General features: G+C 38.2%; 2 protein-coding genes across 3 annotated transcripts; one reads left to right on the forward strand and one right to left on the reverse strand.

Moving 5' to 3' along the window:
* Positions 1-1,897: 1,897 nt before the first annotated feature.
* Positions 1,898-13,275, reverse strand: LOC140228356 (protein LTO1 homolog). 2 transcript variants are annotated; one of them, XM_072308582.1, is made up of 5 exons: positions 13,162-13,275; positions 10,542-10,727; positions 9,779-9,893; positions 8,630-8,768; positions 1,898-2,467 (listed from the first exon to the last, which is right to left on the reverse strand). In XM_072308582.1, the coding sequence occupies exons 1-4, from the start codon at positions 13,251-13,253 to the stop codon at positions 8,700-8,702; spliced, it is 462 nt and encodes a 153-aa protein (XP_072164683.1). In that variant the 5' UTR covers positions 13,254-13,275; the 3' UTR covers positions 1,898-2,467; positions 8,630-8,699. The 2 variants fall into 2 exon arrangements, with proteins under 2 accessions (XP_072164683.1, XP_072164684.1); XM_072308583.1 differs by having other exon boundaries at positions 13,174-13,253.
* A 2,279-nt stretch (positions 13,276-15,554) lies between these two features.
* On the forward strand, positions 15,555-22,990 carry LOC140228357 (palmitoyltransferase ZDHHC6-like). The gene is made up of 9 exons (XM_072308585.1): positions 15,555-15,803; positions 16,632-16,723; positions 17,428-17,593; positions 18,448-18,591; positions 19,275-19,328; positions 20,670-20,828; positions 21,422-21,463; positions 21,920-22,065; positions 22,616-22,990. Exons 1-9 carry the CDS (start codon positions 15,555-15,557, stop codon positions 22,758-22,760), a joined length of 1,197 nt encoding a protein of 398 aa, XP_072164686.1. The 3' UTR covers positions 22,761-22,990.
* The last annotated feature ends 999 nt before the right edge of the window (positions 22,991-23,989 follow it).

Consider the following 23,989-nt stretch of genomic DNA (forward strand, 5'->3'; position numbering starts at 1 on the left):
TAACCTTTGTCAAAATATCATTTTTGAATTCAACCAGTAAGATGCTAAAAAATGCCTGCATTCATGTTTTATTAATGTACAATGTATGGACTTTCCAAACATTCAACAGCGATTATCTCAAAATGACTATTGTGTGGGTTAGCACTATATTGCATCGACCCCTTCATATATACATGTATATAATTTTTTTTATTAGTGGGATGATGCTGATACTTGTGTCGTACGCAGTCCTACTCAATAATATGATGTTATGCTCAAAACATCTATTCCATTTCGTATACACAGACAATACAGCTGACAAAGACCTGAGGTCGAAAGCTTCCACCAGCCGGCATCGTGCGACATCTTCTGTCCTCATTATTGTCTCGATTACATATATATATAATTATATATACATACATATATATGTATACATCAGGGATCTGCTGCTTGCTTGCTCAGCCATCCAAGTGTCCAGTGCATATTTTCACAGGTTGTTTCCTTCTGTACACCTGCCCCTCAGTAAATCTTGCTTTCACCTGGCAAATTGCTTTAAAAGTTTGTAGCACCATGTGAACCTCGTGTTGTTCACATGATATTGTTCCAAATCATTCCTCTACACAGCCCAGTTTAAAATAACTCCCCTGTACAGCCTACAACATATGTATCACTTCAGATCATATGAAGAATGAATAATAAGACATTCCTTACAAGTCTTACCTTGTAACTCCTTTTCAGACCAAGCCTGATTTGTAAAACTACCACATCAATCTGCTTAACAGTATGCATATGAACTGTACAATGACAATGATGATGCAAAAACTAAAATCATAGGCAGCACTGAAGCCAATGCACTGAAATGTACTTCTAAATAGAAGTCAGTATCTTTAACCAACATAATCATGATTGGTGTATGTGATCCATATGTTAAGAGGCCAACACTGAATCTTTCTCTTTCAGTAACCTACAAGCAAACTTTACCATGAAATATCTTTGGTTTAGCTACTAGTTACATAGGTACATTCACACACATCTTTCATGATCCAATGTGTGTTAACATCTCATAAAATATGTTCAGTTAGTCATTACCTGTGATCTGAGGAAAATGTTACCTACCTGTTATCACTTCTCAAACTACAAACTTCAACCCCAATGTTAACAAAATGTGGTAAAACACTTTTTATGTAAACAACACTCTTATGGCCAAGAAATACTTGATTCTGAAGTTAAAATAACAACATATGATATACAATGAATTACTAGAATTACTGGTATCATTCTGCTGTGTAGTCAAGGCATTGAAAGTAGAAGGCAGCCACACACTGGGGAAAAAAAAAATGTCATGTCTGCCAGGTTCACAGCTGAGTTTTTCCAACCCTTAAAGAAATTTGGCAGTTCACATGCATTTGCAATGCCACAATTTACCAAGGGGTTAGGAGAAATAATGTTTTTGGAATTTGCTATAAATTGAGCTCTAAAGCAGGCTTCTAGCCGCAGGAAATTGGTACCCACAATGACAGGAAGATTTACCTCATATTGACAGAGGTGTGAAAACGATAATGAAAGGCCATGATGTGTGATATATAAAAGATGCCACTTTTCACAAAATATAATTTGGGTTGTTGACTTAAAGCCGCGGACATATCTACAAATAAACAAAACAAACAAACAAACAGACAAAACATATTTTGTCTTTCAACCCAGTCTGGTGAAATTATACATCTCATGAGTGAAACATTGTGTGTGTGGAACACTAGTTGACGAATTCTGGCACCAAGCACACAGGAAATTAGATGGAACCAACTCCTCAATGCCTTAATGGAAAAACAAAGTAGCTTCATGGAATTATACAAGTCATATCATCACTCTCTAATGCACAAAAATCTAATAATTTTGTTTTTCATATGAAAGAGCATGGCATATCAATATTTGAAACACAAGAGCATTAAAGAGCCTGATTATATTTTGCTCATTCACTACTGCTTAAACACCATTGCAGTCACCATCATATTGATACTGGCATTTCATTCATGATCACATAATAATGTGTCCTGGGGTGCTGTGTAAAGGTGATGGAGTAAATATGTATGTAGATGTCCTCAGGACACAAAGAATGATTGTGTGCAAACTTTACCATTCAATAGAAATGTGGAATACCCAAGCTCTGTACACTCTGTCATTCTAAAACAATCAATCAATAACACCTATTCCACTTTCCCTGTAGGAATTGTGTTCAGCATAGAATAAGCTGAACACAAATTATGTCTTCTTGTTGCAGAAAAAAAAAGTCAGGCCAATTGGCAAATTGCACATTCCCTTTCTAGGAACATTTCTTACTGGACATTGCACAAATGTATCTGACACCTCTTCTCACACATCACAGTTTTCAGATCTTCTGCCTGTCACATGACCACACATACAGCCACAGGATTCTCTAGTAATTCTTTCGGCAGAATGTCTCCTAGTTCAGTTGGCTCTGGTAGCATTCCTGAAATAGAAAAACAAAACTCAATGGTGAAGTCTTCTGCCCAAATGGTGGTAAATAGACACATGTTCTAATCATACACTCAGTGGCATTTTCTGGCACATACTTTGTCTCTCTGAACATACAGAGCAACATGAAAAAACAACAACAAACGAACACAGAAATCTTCTTTAAACTAGTCTTAACTTATAGGACAAGTTCACCTTCATTAACATTAGGATTGAGAGATTGTAGCAATATTAGTAGAACACAACATTGAAAGTTTGAGGAAAATTGGACAATCCATTCAAAAGTTATGAATTTTTAAAGTTTTTGTGCAGTCACCGCTGGATGAGAAGACTACTGCAGTGTATGATATCACATGCGTACAACAATATAAGGAAAATATAAAGAGAATTTCACAAAATTTCATCTTTTGAAAAAAGTACACATTCCCTTGACTCATTACTGACATATATGTTATGGGTAATATTACTCCCATTAACTTTAGAAAGAGGCAAGTCAAGTGCTCTTTTATTATGCAAAAAGTGAAACTATGTTGAATTTTCTTTACATTTTCTTTTATACTCTTGTACTCATATGACATCACGAGCCTTAGTAGTCTCCTCATCCAGGGGTTCCAACACAAAAGTTTTAAAAATTCATAACTTTTGCATCGACTGTCCAATTTTCCTCAAACTTTCACTGATGTGTTCTACTAATATTGCTGCATTCTCTCAATCCTTATGTTAATAAAGGTGAACTTGTCCTTTAACTGTTCTTTTCCATGACAATGTGTGTGTTTTGAGCATGAATAGGACAGCAAGAAAGAGATAAGTAGACAGATAGATATGCAGAGAGAGAGAGAGAGAGAGAGAGAGAGAGAGGGAGGGGGTGGGAACAGCTACTTCATAGCAGTGGGTTACTAAAATTCCTCCCCCATCATGTCATTATGTACAGTCTACTGGTAAGATTTACTGTACAAAATAGGAACTCGCTGATAAAAAATAAAAATATAAATAGATAAATAAAACTAGATATATCGCTACGGCGACTGATATGCCTCCGCCATAATGCATGGTTCTCCTAATAGGTCTATAGTACAATGTCTTGACAATGTGTGATGACAGTTTCACACAATTGGCAAAATATTAAAATGACAGGTTTGCCACAAATGTGCTGAATGTTCACTTTCCTAGAACTAGGTTCAATTGGATGAATGATTAAAAATGTCAGAGTGCAGGTATTTGGGGAACTGATGATTTTTACTTGACTTTTGACCCTTTTATAAGTTTATGCATTGAGTAATTTTCAAGGTATTAAGAAAAAGTATAATTTCAGTATCAAATGGGAAAATAGCATTATCTAAACCTGGCCTTTGACCTTTGACCTCACAGTTCCAAAGAGAATCACTGTTAGGTTGAACATGCATAAATATGTAAGTTTCATGATGATACCTTGAGTTACTTTTGAGATATGGAGGAAAAAGTGCAATTCAACACTTTCACTTGACCTTTGACCTTTTGACCTTTGACCTTTTGGCAAGAAACTTCCTACAGAATATATATCGGGTAATACATGCATACATCAAGTTAAAAAAAAAAAAAACCTTCAGGCATTGCATAAATATAAGGAAAATAGTGATATTTTGAGGAGTTGACCTTGACCTTTGACCCCCTGACCTTTGAACCATGACCCCCAACTTCCCTAGATAATCACTGCCCATTGGAACAAGCATATATACTAAGTACCTTGAACCATTTGCGAGATATGGAGAAAAACATGAATTTTCAACCTTTTTTTTCACAAAATAACCCGTGACCTTTGACCTTCGACCCCGTGACCCTAAAATCCAAATAAAGTATCATCCCCCCAGGATATACCCTCATACCAAGTTTGATGTAAAACCACCACACGGTTCTTGAGATATCGACAAAAACAAAATGGGACGGACGTACGTATGGACGGACGGACGACCCGAAAACATAATGCCTCCGGCCACTTCGTTGGTGGAGGCATAAAAAAAATTGGTCACGAAGCAAGGCCAGCGTCGCACACACAAACAGACCCTGTTAAATTTACTTTTTCATCTATAAAGACGGAACAAGCGAGGGCACCATCACCAAAAACAATAGGCGTCTTCGTTTTACCATAACACACCTTCATGCCAAATTTGAAGATGATCTAAGAAGAACTGCAGCCAGTAGAGTGCTCACAAGAAAATCTCTGCGGCGGACGCGGCGCAACGAGGCCAAATCCATAGTATCCTCCGAACTCTGTTCGGGGGATACAATGAGTGGATGACCTATAAGTCAACACTCAGCATACTTTCACACCCCATGATAGCATACTATGCAAATGATATGCAAATGAGTCCATTATGCCCATTGCATATGGATATGAAAGATTGAAAATATTGAAAAATGTGAAATACATACACTTTGTATGACTACGTTCCTCTTTAACTGGAACATTTTCTCTGTGTGTACAGCTATAATTGTCAGCTACAGAAACATTCAAATCCAAACTTCAAAACTTTACCTATTCCTCTCACACTGAGGACTATAATTGCAGTCTATAATGTTCGGAACATTAATTGCAGTCTATAATGTTCGGAACAATTGTATTCTTTATCTGGTATGTGTTTGTTGTTGTTTGCCATTTTCTTCTCTGTTGTCATGTTTGAACATGTGTTATATCTATCTTTTCATTTATGAAGCGCCATGAGCACTAAAAAGCGGACCTGTGCGCTATACAAGTGCCACTATTATCATTATTATTATCATTGCTACTTCTACTACTATTACTACTACTACTACTACTACTACTACTACTACTACTACTAATACTAATTGAACTCTGCAATACATCTTGTAAAACTATGTCTGCTGATTCTTTAACTCCTTTACATGTATCAGTGTGTTTTTGTGAGTGAATATATGCTACTGTCATACATTGTATAGTACATGTGTGAATAATGTGCACAGCTATTAATATTTACCAGGTACCATATTTTTTCCTTTCATTGATTTCACATTTTTCAGAGGAAGACATTCAAAACTACAGAAGCACTCTGAGAGCGCAGACCTCCGCCAAGCATGCAGCTCATTTCCACCACTGATCTTGTTCTTCCATAGAAGTGATTTCCACCCATACATACTTATAGCATTGTGTGCTGAAAGTCGCCCCATTTCCCAATATAGAAGCCTTTGTTACGTCATAAACCCTCAGCTGCACGGCGCGCCTGGCCCTAGCAGAAACTAGAGCACGCACTTTAGTGCGCGCATGCAAACCTCAAATACGCGCAGCCTGAACTCCCAAGTTCATTGACCCTACCTGCCAAAATATCAAAAATCCTTAATAAATTCCTCCAAAATTTGATCATCTTTTACTTGTATCAATCTAAACCTTTCCTGCAAGTTTCATCCAAATTTGTTACCTACTTTTTGAGTTATTTTGCACACAGACAAACTAAAACAAACAAACAAACAAACAAACAAACAAACAAACAAACAAACCAACGGTCACAAAAACATAACCTTCCCCCTTGGCGGAGGTAATAACACAGTAACAGCAGATTTGTGACAGAAAAAATCTACTTTGTCTGCAGATCATCCTATCATTGTTTTGATAGCATAAATTCTAAAGAATTTGATAGGGTTGGGGTTTTAGGTGGTATGGAATTGTTAAATGGTATTGTTAAATTCAAGTATCAGAATGGCTAATCACTTTCGACATCCAGCTGAATCCCTGCTTGGCAAACTGCTTGGCACACTCTCTTATTGCCACAAACTAGCATTAGACTAACATGAAAACATATGAGTGGGACTGCAAGGACAGCAGCAATTCTGCTTAACCCACCACCTAGGCTTCAGTTTCTGTACCCGTTCACATGGGTGAACCAACATTTAAGAATTTTTAGCTGGCAGAAATGTATCAATACATTGCTTTGAAAGTGATTGCTATACAGAATCAGAGCGTATGTGAGTTTTGTCCTGGCAGCTCATATTACAGGATATAACAATAGTTGTTGAATTCATGTTCATGGAATACAGCAGTGAACACAGAAATGTACACATGCACGTAACATGATCAGGAGTTGATATTTTCACATGTTGTTAGATTTGCAAATAGTACCCAGATCGCAGAATTCCCACAAATAACCCCAGGAAAACAGGTACGGTATGAAGTCTCATTAATAAAGATTGTCTTTGATGCGTTTGAGGTGACAAAAAATGATGTCAAGTATCAAAACTAAATGCAATCGTAAAATTTGCTTTGTGTTTGCTCTGTGTTGTGGGCTGCTCAGGTACAGCCCTGTCGCGATTTATACAGCGACTGGGCTGTGTATAGTTAGTGTACAGTGTATTTACATAATATGCACAGCCCTGTACAGAGTATTTACATAATATGTGTATGCACAGGCCTGTCACATCATTATCACAGCAAGTCATGACTGTGTATAGTTAGTATACAGTGTATTTACATGATATGCACAGCCCTGTACAGTGTATTTACATAATATGTGTATGCACAGGCCTGTCACATCACTATCACAGCAAGTCATGACTGTGTATAGTTAGTGTACAGTGTATTTACATAATATGCACAGCCCTGTACAGTGTATTTACATAATATGTGTATGCACAGGCCTGTCACATCATTATCACAGCAAGTCATGACTGGTACTCTTAGTGGTCTCAGTCTGGTGGCCCCTGGCTGGGCCCCCTGCCTTGGGCCAGCACTTAGGCTCCTGGCCTCGGTACGGCCTTGGGCCCCTTGAGCCCCTGGGCCACCGGGGCCCCTGGGCCACCGGGGCCCCTGTGCCTGGGCCCACTTGGGCTCTGGGCCCCTGGTTCCGGGCTAAGGCCCGTGGCCTTGGGTCCGGCCTTAGGCCCCTCCTTTGGCCCGGCTGTACTTTGTACATGGTATATGTGAAATCAGGCTTGTCTGTAACTGTATAATTACAAATAATTGCAAATAATCACAGATGATCAACAGGTCCATACTACATATAGGACTATATGAATATATGATTATATGATTATATGAATATATACAATGTATGTGAATATATATATTATTATATATGATTCTATAAATGTGATCAGCCATTCTGTTGGTGTCAGATCTGCAGTCATTCATATATAGCAAATTTTATGCATGTATAAATGGCATACATTCATGTGTACAGTATGCTACTTGATTTAACCAGCCAATGGAGAAAGATCACACCATTGAACAATACTTGAAAGAGTAATGTACAGTTCAATGGCTCAATGCTTGTTATTATGAACTCTGTAGAGGTATGCAGCCCTCTTCAGATGGAAAACATACAGTTGGCTATCAAACAGAGCTTGCAAAACCAGCAACAATTTATTGAGTTGGATTTGTGTGTGTGTGTGTGTGTGTGTGTGTGATAGAGCTATTTGGCTTGTTTCCTTTGCATGCATCATCACAAATTCCCGAAGTCTGAATAAAGTGAAACCAAGACCTTCATATAGATGTGCTGCATTGTAAGGTGCTGGATCAGAGCACTACCATACGATTGACACCATGGCGGGAATTGTGCTAACAGTGTACTATCCTTCCTGTGCATTTATGTTAAAGTGTACCAATACCCTGAAAATCACATTTTAAAAAATAACCTGTGACCTTTGACCTTCGACCCCGTGACCCTAAAATCCAATCAAAGTATTATCCCCCAGGATATACCCTCATACCAAGTTTGATGTAAAACCACCACACGGTTCTTGAGATATCGACAAAAACAAAACGGGACGGACGTACGTACGGACGGATGGATGAACGACCCGAAAACATAATGCCTCCGGCCACTTCGTTGGCGGAGGCATAATAAAATTGAGGACTGTCTACTCCCTTTCAACTTTTCAGATAATTTACATCAAACCGGCATACATGTACATTGTACCATATGTAACTGAAGTGTAGTACACCAATGTTTGGCAGACTGTTTTGAAATAGGTCTATATAACTTTCATTCAGTATGTTCTTGCACATGTTAAGAAATAGTAACACACCACCTCTACAGCTTATTGGCTGTAACGAGCAAACCAAGATAGACTGGCTGCAGACAAAAGTAGGGCCACAACGAACCCCAAATCTCTGGCAGAAGGCAAGTCTACATATAGTACATAACATGAAATGTGTACGTGTTATAATTACCTACACATTGTCGCAGGATGCTGACCAAGGTTTCTCATATCTTGCAGTTGTTTCAATAACAATCACAACTTCAGAAAGAGAGTCCTTTCTGTCTGGTTTGTGGTGTGTAATTCACAGTTATATTCAGCAATGATCCAACCTGTATGAACATGACATAACAAGAGACCAGTAGTTAATTTACACAATTTAAAAACAGTACAATCAAACTCATTCCAGTGATACTTGCCTAAATGTTCAAGGACAAGTTCACCTTCATAAACATAAGGATTGAGAGAATGCAACAATATCAGTAGAACACAACAGTGAAAGTTTGACGAAATTTAGACAATCAATGCAAAAGTTATGAATTTTTAAAATTTTTGTGTTGGAACTGCTGGATGAGGAGACTACTACAGCTTGTGAGTCATATGCGTACAACAGTATAAAGAAAATGTAAAGAAAATTCACATATTTTCACTTTTTTCGCATAATAAAAGAGCACTTCACTTGCCTCTTTCTAAAGGCAGGGGGAATAATATTACCCATAACATATGTCGGTAACGAGTCAGGGGAATGTGTACTTTTTTCAAAAGATGAACTTTTGTGAAATTCTCTTTATATTTTCCTTATATTGTTGTACGCATGTGACATCTAAGTTATTCATACACTGCAGTAGTCTTCTCATCCAGCGGTTACTGCACAAAAACTTCAAAAATTCATAACTTTTGAACGGATTGTCTGATTTTCCTCAAACTTTCAATAATGTGTTCTGCTAATATTGCTACATTCTCTCAATGCTTATGTTTATGAAGGTGAACTTGTCCTTTAAAAGGGGCTAAATAACACGGCAAAACACACAAAAAGAACAGTAGTGGTGTTTTCATACTTCTTTAAATGAAATGTCTACCATGCAGTCTGTTTGATTGGACTCTGCTGAATTCGACTTGTACACGGAGTGGATTTTCAGCAACAGGAAAGAAATACCCTAAAATGTACATTGTACTCAAACAGGCATTTAATTTCAAAATGATATGAGTATATCTATATTGGGAAATATTGAAGTTCCTGTTAGATTTGAAATTCACTGCCTCTATTTAAAAATCTAGGGTCTTAATAACTTTTAAGTATTTTCAAAGGTCTACTAATGTTCTTTAACCAGGCTAGTCATACCTGTTTGAACTTTGATCTTATCTTCTGTACAGTGTCCCAGTATTTGACACTGTTGGGTTCATCAGTGGGAAGTTTGTCCATTGCTGCAACCAACCCCTCGAGTGCCTTCAAACACCTAAAGTAGATGTATACAAGATGAACAGATCAAACATAGCATTTGTAAGTCAGATGTAGTGCACAACCGTACTGGGATAATGTGTGAGTTTTATACTATCACAGCTTCAGTCATATGGAGGATGTGATGAACTAAGAGAAAAGACTGCTTTGCATCCTCCTTGAAGAACACTGAAAAAAAGGAAAAGAGATAGAACAGAACATTACTGGGTTTCAGGAAGATTTTGCAAGCGTACAGCTAAATCAACCTCTGCATTTCCACGTAGGAATATCACAAACATAGGTATGATACTGGTGTCAACAAGAATTAATTACTCTATCTTTTGAATATTTCCTACCCTAATCAAATCCTTAAATCTCAATCACTCTCCATAAAAAATAAATCACATTTCTGTATTTTCAACTTGGACAAAAATTAGTTTTGTTATGTCTTAGATACCCGGTACTCTAATATAAACAGAAAAAGAAGCAACATAAAGTATTATATTTTATACACAGAAAGAAAGAAAAGAGGATGAAATTAAACAGCAAATATGCATGCAATTACCTATCTCTTATGGCTGTTTCTCTCACACGTTTATATGTGACTACATACACGTGTACGTTGTAATGAACATCATACATGTAGTACTCTCATCACGTATCAAACCTTTTTGCACTTGGATCTTCATCCACTCTGTGTTCCATAAATGCCTTCCATGTGACAGCAAAGCCAAGGTAGAATCCGATCTCATCTCCAACCTGTTGTCCCTTGGCTTTTCCCATCTCAAATCCTTGAGCCTGTCCAAGCTCCTTGCCTTTTTTGAAGCCTTCTTCGTAGCCTCTTTCATGACACCTTCATGATACAACATGTACAATATCATCACATTATTTTGAGGAACTAGAGGTCTATAGATACAAACAGAGCTGAGCTTTGACTTTTGAGTGCTGTATCTGGACCTTCTACTCAATAAACTTTCATTCTGCTTAAAAAAAAAAGAATAAATAAATAAATAGATAAATAAAAAAAAAATAATATCCAACACACAAACACAAACACAAGAAAAGTGATCATAGTAATGCAAGCTGCCCATAATTCGACCATAATGCCGTAAAAAATTTGACCGCTGGCCATATGTAGAAACATATAGACCACCGTAGAGGGATAGATGGTTTTGCGCACACTTGAATTTTGGCATGGGAGGTATTTTGGCACCTCGGTGTGGGTGTCTTAGTCCATCAGACATGGACCACATGGTGTCATGGTCAGGATTCAAGCAAGCAAAGTAGCACATTCTCATCTTTGAAAGTCAAGATCTCACCAGTCCTGTTCATTGTTGAGTAATTAGACAACCCTTAACTAGCTAACGATGGACCATTTCATTATATTAAATGGGTTAGTCAAATACCGGTTAGTGATTGGCTAAACACAGTCACGTGATGGAGGAACATTCGTTATGTTCACCCATGGGTGAATATTTTTGTAATGTTGTCCCATAGAAAACATTTTCACGTACAACACTTAACAATGTCAGAAGTTGAGAAGGCCTAGGACCGCGCGCGCACAGTGAATTTGGCTCTGCGCGAGCGAGCAATCGAGTACAATATGTATGTTGTGCTGGTGGTTGACGTTGACGTATTTGACGTATTTGGCTAACCCATATAATATAACAGATGATGACTTTTGTTGTCTGGAACATGTACCAAACGTTCCACCCTCAGGGTTTGAAGTGCTATTTCGGGAGGCTATAACCTCCCTCAATAGCATTTCAAACCCTTCGGGTGGAACATTCATGTCATCATCTACAAGTGTATATAATGTAAATTTAAAGATAATAAAAAGTTTTGGTACCTCAAAAGTTTCTCTGAATTTCCGTGTTTCAGGTTAAAGTACCTTTCACATAACTAACACTGTGAGACTTACATGTACTCGCCCCAAAGTGCTCTCATTTCTTAGTAATCATGCAATTAACTGCGACCAGCAGCCCCATACGCATAGCGACCAGCAGCCCCATACGCATAGCGTAATGGGGCTTCGCATTGTAGCATTCAGGATCATGACAGATTTAGTATCGCGGGTAAATATCAACTTAAAATTAAAAAAATTCTTCAATTTGAAGACTTACCAATTAAGTTGAAGTCTTGAAAACAGGCTTCGGGCAACGTTTGGTTCTGCCAATAGTCCCTTTCTGTTCGAATTGATGACTGAATGTGACTCTGTCGAGAGGACCTTGGGAGAGCTACATACACTGATTACTACGGCCAGCGCATAAGCACACATCACATGCGAACAAATTTCAAATCCACGAACGGATAAGATGTTTGTGTGCGCATGCGCTGGCCGTCAATGCAGTGTAGCTCTCCCAAGGTCCTCTCGACCGAGTCACATTCAGTCATCAATTTGAACAGAAAGGGACTATTGGCAAAACCAAACGTTGCCCGAAGCCCGTTTCTAATACTTCAACTTAACTGGTAAGTCTTCAAATTGAAGAAATTTTTGGATTTTAAGTTGATATTTACCCGCGATACTAAATCTGTCATGATCCTGTAAGCTACAATGCGAAGCCCCATTTATGCGTATGGGGCTGCTGGTCACAGTTAGCTACTCAGTATGCGTATGGGGCTGCACGCTGCTGGTCGCAGAATATCATGCAATAATGGTTTCGTACAATACGTGTACTACCTCGCCGCCATACGGCGGCGGCCCTGGTACGAAACCAGGCATTATTGCATGATTACCATGATTACTAAGACATGAGAGCACTTTGGGGCGAGTGTAAGTCTCACACTCAGTGTTAGTTATATGAAAGGTACTTTAACCTGAAACACAAACTAAGACAAGGAAATTCAGGGAAACTTTTGAGGTAATACCAAAACTTTATATTATCTTTAAACCGTAGACTCAGTAGGTGCTCTACTAGGCAAAAAAGGAACAATTGCGATTCATTTACACAGCTCAGAATGCGTCTAAATTACTCACTGTGTACTGCATACAATTGTACACGTACACAACAGTGTTGGGGCACATCTGAAATCTTTACGTACACAAATTCTTTTACATTCTAAAGCCACTAATGCTGGGGTTGATTCTGGCCAAGCATGCAACGAGCCTCACAACAAAAGGTTCCATTGGCATACATGTGATGCATGTCCTTTACAGTCGCCCTATATCACAACTCACACTAATATCAATGTACCGGACTACGTACTAGTATCGCAGGCCAAGCAGAATCCTATTGACTACAGTGCAGAAACTAACATAGTAACACCACGCGTAAATCGCGTTTTACCTGAGAACATACCTCTCGTCAGCCATCACCACCCCCTCGAAAATGTCCTCATTGTCAAGAACGGGGTCAGCTTCTCCTGGCAATTCAGCCATCTTCCTTTATTGTCTGCATTAGAAGATTGACTGAAAGTGAAGCGTAGAATTACGTGTGTGTGTGTGTGTTTACGTGTAGTAGTATTACATGCCTGTGTAGTGTATTCCATTATTGTACGTACGGATACGACGAGGTGCACGGGTTAGTACCCGGCGTTGGAAGCAGTTTGTTCCGGCGAAAGGCATAGAAAAAAAGGAAATTTCCGAGAAGATCTTGCTGTTTTCTTTAAAGTCACAAAGTGTCGTAATAGGTGAGATATACTGTAGAATTGCGAAGACAAATCAGCTTTAACAATTGAGAATTCATTGTGCAAAATGGGGAGGATTAACCTGACGGCAAAGTGACTGATAGCGTTGCCCCACGCATTTATATCTGTGCTGTTTCAGCTAAGGCGTGGTGGCAATAGCAAACACACGTAGCGTAGCTAGTCATCTGAGCTGTGTGTCATTAATTGAAAAATACTGTGACGTAAACACTCTCTGTTTGGCTGAACCTACTATAATCATTGGAGGTGCGGATCCAGGAATTCCGTAAAGGGGAGGCGCCTTTACAAAATTAAAGGGGCGTACGGGCCTCCATTTTTTTCTTTTTGTAAATTCTTTTGACTTTGTTTTTCGACTTTGTTTTATTTTATCACAAAAATAAACTTTAAAAATGAAGTGCAAAGTGCAGTGGGGGCATGTGTCTCCCACACGTGCACCCCCTTTGAGCGAAAGATTGGTCTGTATCTGGTCGTTGGGGATATGTTCCGCGAGGACTGCGTCTGGCTTCACAGATCCCGTCTTTTACAGACCGAAGGCGAAGGCTCAGGCTGGCCCATGCTGTAGCCTGTATGTAGGGATGTTCTGCCAGCGGTCGCGCACAGTCACAGACCAAATGTTATGTCTGATAAACCCAATTTCATACTAGTAGCTTTTTTACATTCAAACAAGTTTGACATGACATGACACATTATGCAGCAATATTTTGGGTAACTTTCTCACATTGTGCAATCGAAATACAGTAACTAGGTTAGATCGCAGAAATTTGTATCCATATCGCAACATCGCTGTTCGCTATCTGTAAGTCGCCATTTTGAATCTGTTAGCCAATCACATGCGAGGTAACTGTTTTAATAAACCATTAAAGAAATCTACAATGTACCTTGCATCTGATTGGCTAACGGATTCATATATTGAAGAGCTGTTACGACTCTACCGACGGGCTGGTAGTTGCATCTTTTTTTTTCATGAAAATTCTACCAAAATATTGGATAATTCATTAATCTGGTGAGTGCAATGCATTCTTGAAATCTTAATTTTGCTATACAAGTTTAAATTTGCCAATCTAGGACTGTGGATTATGATTAGATGCAATCGAGAAGGGTGAGGTACCTCTCCCAATTCTCCATAAAGACAGTGGTTAAGAGCTTCCCTGCAGCGAGGTATGGTACAACTTTCCGTCTGTCTCCAGAGGAGAGCGATAACGTCAAAAAAATAAAAGACTCCTCTGGACAAACAGATTTTTCTGTCTATGCCCCCCTCTGCTCTGGATCTGCTGCTGCATTGATTGTTTTAGTTTAGGGTCGGGTTACACTAAGTTGTAGGTTAGGAGCTGTGCTGAACATATGGTGCTGAAGGTAGAAGTCCAAGATAATTTAGCCCCCTGAAACCCAGGATAGCCCTTTTTTGTCATTAAATACCATGTTTCTTCAAAAAACATTACTCAATTTCACCTTGATTTCATGTACATATAACTATGATGGCAGAAAATACAGCAAATTCATATCACGGGCTCAGGTTGGTGACTCATATATGCGCAGAATTCTTGGCAAAAAACACTAGTGGAAATTTTTTACTCTCGACTGTGCACCGAAACAAGACCATCATTTTAATGAAAATAATCTGTCTATTCTCCATTGATAAAGCATGTTAATATAGTGAATGGCAAAGACATGTTAACATTGATTAATTAAACTATGTGTATAAACTAATAAGGATTTCATCCAATCCTTTTTCCTCCTGCTTCCTCAGGTTATTCAACAACTATACTGTCCTCATTTCTCTTGATTTGTATTTATGTTTGAAATAAATATTCCAGTGTATTGCGCCCTGTCCGACGCATACTTTTGATTTTGTATGCAAGAAAAGCAGCACTACAAAAGCAAGTGGACATTGTACAAATTGTGACTGTCCGATTGTATAGAAGTTTCACGCATATCCCATCCTCGTGATTACTGAAAGGTCTCTCATTTTGAAGCATACTGAAAAAAGTATATTTCATATGCTTTATTTGTGTATTTATCTACTGATAGGTTCACCATGTGCTTTGGGCCATTTCGCCCTCTTCGGCAGCTGTGTCACTGGGGGCCATTTGTTGCCATCTTCCTCATCCTGTACATCACGACGACAGCCATTGTGTGTGACCTTTCCTCATGGCCTCCCCTAAGGGACAGCCCTCTCAGTGTGGCTCATTGTGCCGTGCTTCTCATCTGGGGTCTCACCATCTTCTATAATTACTTCCATGCTGTGTTCCTGGGACCTGGCTTTGTCCCGAAGGGATGGAGGCCAGTGAGTACTCCTTCACATGTTTGATCATAATGTGAACTCTCTACAGTGCACTCCCGTTATAATGAACAAGGTTATAACAAAATTCCGGTTACAACGAAGTAAAACTTCAGGCCACAACATCATACATTCTATGTATCTTTATTGTTCATTTGTTCGGTTATATCAAAATTTCGATATAACAAAAGAAAACTGCCAGTCCAGAGGACTTCGTTATAATGGGAGTCCACTGTATTTGGTTACACAAATGTAGCTCTAAATCAAAAAGAAAATTCCAAAATTATCAACAAAGATTGTTCATTTCATTTATGAGGGGGACTGGAGTTCCATAATTGAGTTGCAACATCAACAATCCAGATTTCTCTTCACTAAATTTTTGTAGTCATTGAGTTTGCTCCTAAACACCATTTAACACTGGCTAAGTCTTCACTTCTCTGTTGAAAAGAATGTGTTCTTATTTACATGCAGTGGTGATGTATGCACTACAGTAATCATGACAAGAATATGTTCCAGGGCAGTGGTGATGTATGCACTAATCATGACAAGAATATGTTCCAGGATTCTAAATGCAACCATTGTGGAATTAAGAATCAAGCAATACTTGGATTTTCTTTAATAACCTCTATTTTACTTGAATGATATTTGATGCTCAACCTGTTACTGGAAACAGATTTTGACGTACAATTGTATGTGTTCTCTGTGTATCAACAAATTTAAAGAAATTCTTGTAAAAGATGTTCGTAAAACAGATTACATACAACAAATGCGTAATCAATAAATAGTGATAATAATTATGTGTCAGTAACATGTGCTTTGCGCTTCTCTGCTCAGGAGAACCCAGAGGATGAAAAGTCCTTGCAATTCTGTCAGCCTTGTGGAGGATACAAAGCACCCAGGGCCCATCACTGCAGATATTGTAAACGGTAGGCATGGCTGAGAAAGAGAGGTTCTCATGTTCTCTACTGATGAATGCACTTTTATGTTGTATACCCTATGCTTTCTCTTCTGGTCATTTGTCTAGCAACTAGCTGTGAAGGTTTTTGTTGCATTACCTTGCAGTCATATCCCTTTGTGTGTCGATATTATTATGGCAGGTTACTGTACAACAGAGCCTTTATAATATTCACATACAATAATGTAGGTAATGCTAAGTGCTCAGTTTGTCTGAACATATTATGTTTTAAAATGCTGCAATTCACATAGTAGACTGTGGCACAGTATACAATCCCTACTGTTGTAGTGACATACAAGTATGTTATGAAACAGTAACTTTTCCTTTTTCATGATGTAACATTGATATCAAGCTACTTTTAGAATACCTATGTAAAAAAAAGCTTTTGACTAAGTTTTAGCATTGCTTGCTTAGATCTAACAGTACATAGTATTAGTTTATATTGTCATTGAATAAATGAGATCACATTTAAGAGAGGGAACTTGATGGAGTTGTTGCAATCACATGTAACAAAATATGTCATTTCAATGAAGGAATAAGACATTGTAAGATACTGTATGTTACTTATTTTATTAGGTATTCAGATGTTAGAAATACTGATTGGTCATGACTTACGTTCTTTTTTTTTTAAAGCTGATTTTGTAGTCAGTAATGATTTTATGTCTTGTCTGATAGATGTGTGATGAAGATGGACCATCACTGTCCCTGGATAAATGCCTGCTGTGGTCACCGAAACCACGCCTACTTTACAAAGTTCCTCATTTTTGCAGTCCTGGGATGTGCACACGGGGCCATTGTCTGCATGTACACAGTGTACCTACAACTCTTCCAACTGATCCTGGTAAGTTAAATAGGACATTAAAAAAAGAAGAAATCAACCTAACTATTGTGTTGTTCACTCACAAATCTTCACATTTGAATACCATTGTATAGACAATAACGTAAGTGTATGTCAGATGATGATGACGAAACAAAGAAAATTCCCTAATATGATTGCTCTGACTCATTATGTAATGGGTTATTCAGTTTTATTTAATATAACATTTATGCTGTAATGAAGGAAAGCCTAGCTATCACAATGCAAACATGGCATGTGTATGAAGACTGAAGTACTGATGTGAACCCAATGTTCAAAACATCAAACTGGAATTACAGCAAATGAAAACTTTTCACCTATCGAAAGGTTTGATTTGCAGAAGAAATCTTAATATTTCTCATGTTGAAGCTTAATTTGATAAGTAAAGGGATTGTGAACAATACTTTGCACCATGTAACTTCATTGACAAGCTCATTATTTTTCCATTATTTGTTGTGTTTAGAATCATCAGTGATTGAAGGCACTTTCCTTTTAGGCCGTGTTCGCCTGAAAAGACAGAAGTCAATAAATCTAGAATTCCCATCCAAAGTAAGAACCACTTCAAAGTAAATATAATGTCTGAGGTTATGTAATAAAGAATATATGAAAGGAGGAATAAGAAATGCAGACAGAAAGAAAAAAAAAATTGAGCTCTTTTGATTAGCCCTAATGTATTCTCTTTTTCCCTTCCTAGAACTTTAATCAAACCTCTCCCCTCTTTGAAAAGGAGAGCATTAGTTATGTGAGATTGGAGATGCATCCATTGCATCCATTCTGCATACATAGGTCATTCATATCAAAATGACTACTTTCTCTCTTTCTATCTCTTGTCTTTCCAGTACCCTAGGCGGCGTTACATGGTTCAAGAAATCCGCCAGTCTCCATACTACGAGTTTACAATCATACACATTATATGTTCCATTCTAGCAATTGGATTTGCTCTTGGAGTTTGTATAGCTGTTGGGATACTATTCTTTATACAGGTAAGCCAGCAGGCCCAAAGCCAAACTTCAGATCATCATGAAGCTTGGAAAGATGCTGCAAGTGAATAAAATAGATAATGCAAAACATGTGATGTCATAAACACAGCTCTTGTTATTTTAGTCAGCATTATACTATTTATTCTGAAATAATGTTTGCGATCCTCTTCTCTACTGTATTGTGTTGAATATCAACCCATTCCTCACACAATTCTCTGAGAGCCTTCAATGCCCCCAAATGAGATTCTTTTTGCAGGTCGAAAGGGAATGGTCAGGTTGGTAATCCACTTGTCAAGTGGTACATACAGTATATCCCCTTTCCACGATCAACTGTATGTGCTATCGAACAATGAAAATATCGATTGGGCTCGAGGCATGAATAGAGCATGATGATGGTCTCACAAACTCATTTGTTACACACAAAAGAGTCACCTGAATGGGGTCAGAAAAAGTCAAAATCTACTGAGCTCAGCCTTGATCACTATGTACAACTTTGGACGAGTTTTATGGCCAAACATGTGCACACATAACTACATTGGAAAAAAAGGCAAATTAAGCAAATGATACTGCAATACACAGTTTTCTTTCAGAAAGAAAATAGATGTGGATAGAAGGAACTCTAATCTTTTTATCACATGTTTCAGTTTTCTCTTACAAATTGTTTTATATTTCCCCTGTCTTTGCAGATGAAATCAATCCTCAAGAATGAAACTGGTATTGAAACATGGATTAAAACCAAGGTGAGTATAACTTGCTAACCTCATTGAGTAGGTGAATCATAGTCTGAGACATGTTTCAAAATACAGAATGTGTAGCCTGGTAGTGCCCATTTCTTTCTTTTTACTGTAGTGTGTATGTTGTGATATAAAATGAGTGGCAAACATGGAAAACTATCTCAAATGTCAAAATCCCCTCAGTTTGGATTTTTATACCCTTAACTGGCTCCTTTTTGTAGCCAAGGCTATGCTGAAGTGATTGTATAGAAGCAGTATCCTCTACCTGGATAGATGGTGTTATTGGTATTTACTCTGCATGTGTAAACCATCGTATGTTCCACCTTATAGATTTGGTATTGTTATCACAGTTTTTGCATAAGTTTTTTGCATAGTGCATTTTTTTAGTGGTGGGAATTCCTTCATACAATGAATTAACCCGTTCCTTACGGGAACCTGGTTTACCAGGTTCCCGTGGGAGCAACTGATATACGGGAACCTGGTTTACCAGGTTCCCAAAATGAAGACAAGGGTGCCTACTTCAGTGACCTAAATCCATGTTTCTTTGTGTTAAAATGCTCAGAAAAGTGGGTTTGATAAAAAGATCAGAGTTTATTCTATCAGGATTTGTTCTCCTGCTGTTTAAAAAAGGGGGTTTTACAGTATTATGTACCTCTTCCTGATTTAGTGTTTTGCTTGTTCTGCTGTAAACTCGTACGAACATGTACATAATGATCAAGGCTGAGATCAGTTAGAAATGCGGGTTCGCTGACCCCAGTCACCTCATTCAGGTACCTGGTTTTGCGTAGAACAAAAGATTCTGAGAGCTCATCAGCGCACGATCTATTCATACCTCGCACCCGATCGATATTTCCATTGTTCACGGGCACATGTAGTTGACCGTAGAAAGGGGGACACAATGAACCGCTTGACTGCCTTCAAACTGCTGTATTACCAACCTGTGTGCCTCTCTGTCGACGGGCGAAAAGAATCTCGTTTGGGGGCATTAAAGGCACTCAGAGAATTGCGGAAGGAACGGGTTAATATGATCTAGTATTCAAATTTGATGCCGTGTTACATCATTTGCAGTCAGCACACTGGTAGATATGTATATATATATATATATATATATATATATATATATATATATTTGTAAGTGTCAAGTTGTCACAAACATTTTAGTATACTTGTCTCTTGCCTGTGAATAACTAGGCAGTGTACATCTCTACGTTGTTAGTTAGCCAGACATTTGAATCTAAGAAATGTTTGTATTTTATCTCTGTATGGCTGATGGAGGTAGAGAAAGAATGGATCTGAAATCATGCTCACCATCCCTTGGATTTTTCTTTATTTTTTTTTTTTCAACAGGCTAATGCAAGACATAGAAGAAAAGGGACTGAGTTCATTTATCCCTACCACCTCGGCTGGAAGAAAAACTTGGCAGAGGTTTTTACCTGGTCTGGTATACCTAATGGTGATGGAATGGAGTGGGTCGTCAGGGAAGGCTGTGATCAGTACACATTGACGGTAAATAGTTATAACATCACCATGGGAAGGAGACAAGTATAACATCCCAAATATGTGTTGATAGCAAGTATCTTGCGAGGGTTTACTGAGAAGAAAAGATGTAAAAAAACAAGGCAGTCAGAACAGAAGAAGCATTGCAACCTCTGTGGTTATGACTTTCAACACTGTCATTTGATGCTACCAATCTTAGTGTTGCTTCGATTGTGCCTGTGCTCTGTTACTGTATTGTAGAGCATTATGAAACAGTGTTAGAGGAATATTCTAAGTGCAATTTATCAAAATTATTGTGCAAGCATTATGACAGTGAAGAATATCATGTTGTATTATCGAGCCGACATTCATTCAGTAGATTGTCATAAAGTAGTTTGTCGTACATTAGTGGCGTGTGAACAGTACAGTCAAATCTGTCTTTACTGGCCACCTAAGGGAGACGAAAAAAATGACTGGTATAGACATGTGGCTGCTAAAGACAGGGCACCTGTAGAGGGGGTTGTTTTTAGTGGCCGTACAGCAGGTGGCTGTTGAGGCAGGTTTGACTGTATTTGTTAGTTGATTTGAGTCATTTTCAATTTTATTTCGTACATTTGTTGCAGAGAGAACAGTTAGCGCAGAAGGTTGAGAAGAAACACCGTTTGGTGAGTGACACCTAGTTCAATGTATTCATGTAGAAATAATGAACTGCTCTTGAAATCCTCATTAGTTATTGAATGTGCAGTTTTTGTTACCACATTGTCAGTGGATACTAGAAGCTGAAATTTTATGAATCATGGTTTTGATGCAATTCACTTCCAGTTGTAGATATGTCATTTACTCCAGTTCAGCATTATCATACTTACCTTGGTATTAGATGGAAGGTATATCTTATTCATCATTGGAATAATTATTAGCCCAGTTCAGCATGAGGTTAAAGGTCATAGAATAAAACATTAGGAAGTCAGTTATTTTTTGGAGGTAGCCTCAAATGCATATGTTTATGAGATTTTATAGGCAGAATGTTTTCATGAAAGAAAAGTTTGGAATGTGTTAGATTTTAGATTCTCACATTACCAATAGTGGAGTAATGGTGATTTCTGTTTTAATGGTATCGTTAGGTGGAATATGAAGTCACTGATGACTATAGTGGTTCCGTCTGTGCCATTAGTCACGGCATCTGTACCTGCATCAGGATACCGCTGTCAGATGAACCCAGGATCAAAGTGGAGATTGGAGATATCATCATGGTCTCCAGGTGGAAAAAGTAAGTCTGTATCAAGAATTCTATTCTCAATCTATCCAAACTGTGGCGGGATGATACATAAGATATACGTATATCAATTTTAATGCTACTCACAATTTACAGCACCAGAATGCTTAATGCGCAAATCTAAGTGACACCAAATTTATCATATTTCAGAAGAATTTGTGACTTATAGTGAGAAAAATGGTGCAGTGAAACATGGCTGTAATGACGTTGTCAGATTATCTTCTGCATTAAGAGCTACCTGTATGGTATGTTCCTATTTGAAAAGGAGCTTGTGTGTTGCTTTAGTAGTGCAATTTTGGCCATCTTTCCAGTGTAGGAAAAATTGATCGACATGGCATGCTTAAAGACTTGTTGGTACGTTATGCAGATGTGTGTTTGAAAGCAAGGTGTATGCACAGAACTGTGAAAAGAGAATTTTTCCTTTATATGTTGTATTTAAACATGTTTAAATACGTTATATCACTCTTAGTTTGCGTAATTCTTCTTTTTGCCCCTGAAAACTTGACTAGTATTTAATGCTTTCTACTTTCTGATGTTGTGGTAGATACTGGCTGTATGGTGACAAGGTGCTGGAAACAGACGAAGAGAAAGCTAAGGGGCGTGTCCGAGGCTGGTTTCCAAGCAACTGTGCGGAGGAGTTTGTGATAGATAACTGCAGCAATGGCACAAACAAACCCAAAGAAGACTGAGGTCTCCTAGAAAGAGAGAGAAACACCAAATTTGCCAATCAGTGCTTGTCTTCTGATACAACATCACCTTCCATGAAGATGTTTGTAAACTCCATAGAATGTTGATTGTGTGGTGCTGAACTCCAAGGTAGTCTGCGTTTTGTGCACTTTGATGTCAGTGTATGCAGGTAATTTTCCTCCAAGGCCAAACTGGGCTGCTGTAACAGGAGTGTGAGCAATAGCATTTTGTTGGGAGTACAGGTGTAGTTTTGCTTGTGTGGTCTGCTACGTTGCATTCTTAAAAGCATTCTTACAGTAGGCAATATAGAATTTATGAGAAGTGATTTGCAGCAGATTATAATTTTTATAAGTATATTTTCTGGTAAGTATCTTGCTGATACATCTGAAATATTTAATGATAGACTGGGGATTAGATTAAAATTTATGAGGTCGGATAGAAGTTGGGTTTTAACTCTCCTGAGCCAAAGGCTCAAGTGAGCTCTTGTATTCATTCATTGTGCATTGTCCATCGTGCGTTGTAGTAAATTTTTTACAAACTTAAAAATTTTCTACAATCTTGGCCGGTATTATTGCCAATGTGATAGAATATACAACTGGACACCATCATGCCCCTCTGGAGGTCCCCCAAAGCTCCCCAAGTTTGCTATGTTTGTCTTGGGTAAAGAATGTGTGGAAGGTAAACTTGTGATACTCGGGTGAGCGCGAGACTCTGGGTCTTTTTGTTTATATTTTTTTCCATCAGTTCTGTGCTGGTGGCTTTGTATGTAGTGAAGGGAAATGAAGTGCTGTGACATTTTATAGACACATTTGAATTATTACATGTTATGTGTAGATTTATACCGTGCATTTGTATTTTTAACTAGCATATGACATGCATTGTATTTCTATGACCAGATAATTCTTTTGTACTTATTAGCAAATATGTTTTAAAAAAGAATACTCGTCTTGCTGGTTGCTGATGTAGGAATAGTCTTTTGTGCCTTTTCTTCCATTGGCCCTGTTGCTCATGTGTGGAATCTTAGTTTTACCTAAAGATAACATTCAAAAGATAAACCACATTCAAAACTGGAAAAGCACTCTGAGAGCGCGGACCTCTGCCAAGCAGCTCATTTCCACCACTGATCTGCAAGAATATTCAGCCTATTGAAGGAGGCAGACGAAGATCTTGTTCCATAGAGATATAGGTGATTTCCACCCATACGTACTTATAGTTATAGCACTGTGTGCCG

Source organism: Diadema setosum, chromosome 5, assembly GCF_964275005.1.
Source record: "Diadema setosum chromosome 5, eeDiaSeto1, whole genome shotgun sequence".
NCBI lineage: Eukaryota > Metazoa > Echinodermata > Echinoidea > Diadematoida > Diadematidae > Diadema > Diadema setosum.

Coding starts and splice junctions, on each gene's coding strand:
- LOC140228357 (XM_072308585.1), top strand. CDS start 15,555: ATGTGCTTTGGGCCATTTCGCCCTCTTCGGCAGCTGTGTCACTGGGGG. Junction 15,804..16,631: donor TCCCGAAGGGATGGAGGCCA/GTGAGTACTCCT, acceptor TTCTCTGCTCAG/GAGAACCCAGAGGATGAAAA. Junction 22,066..22,615: donor ATGGTCTCCAGGTGGAAAAA/GTAAGTCTGTAT, acceptor ATGTTGTGGTAG/ATACTGGCTGTATGGTGACA.
- LOC140228356 (XM_072308582.1), bottom strand. CDS start 13,253: ATGGCTGAATTGCCAGGAGAAGCTGACCCCGTTCTTGACAATGAGGAC. Junction 9,894..10,541: donor GAAGATCCAAGTGCAAAAAG/GTTTGATACGTG, acceptor CATCTACTTTAG/GTGTTTGAAGGCACTCGAGG. Junction 8,769..9,778: donor TAAGATCAAAGTTCAAACAG/GTATGACTAGCC, acceptor ATGTTCATACAG/GTTGGATCATTGCTGAATAT.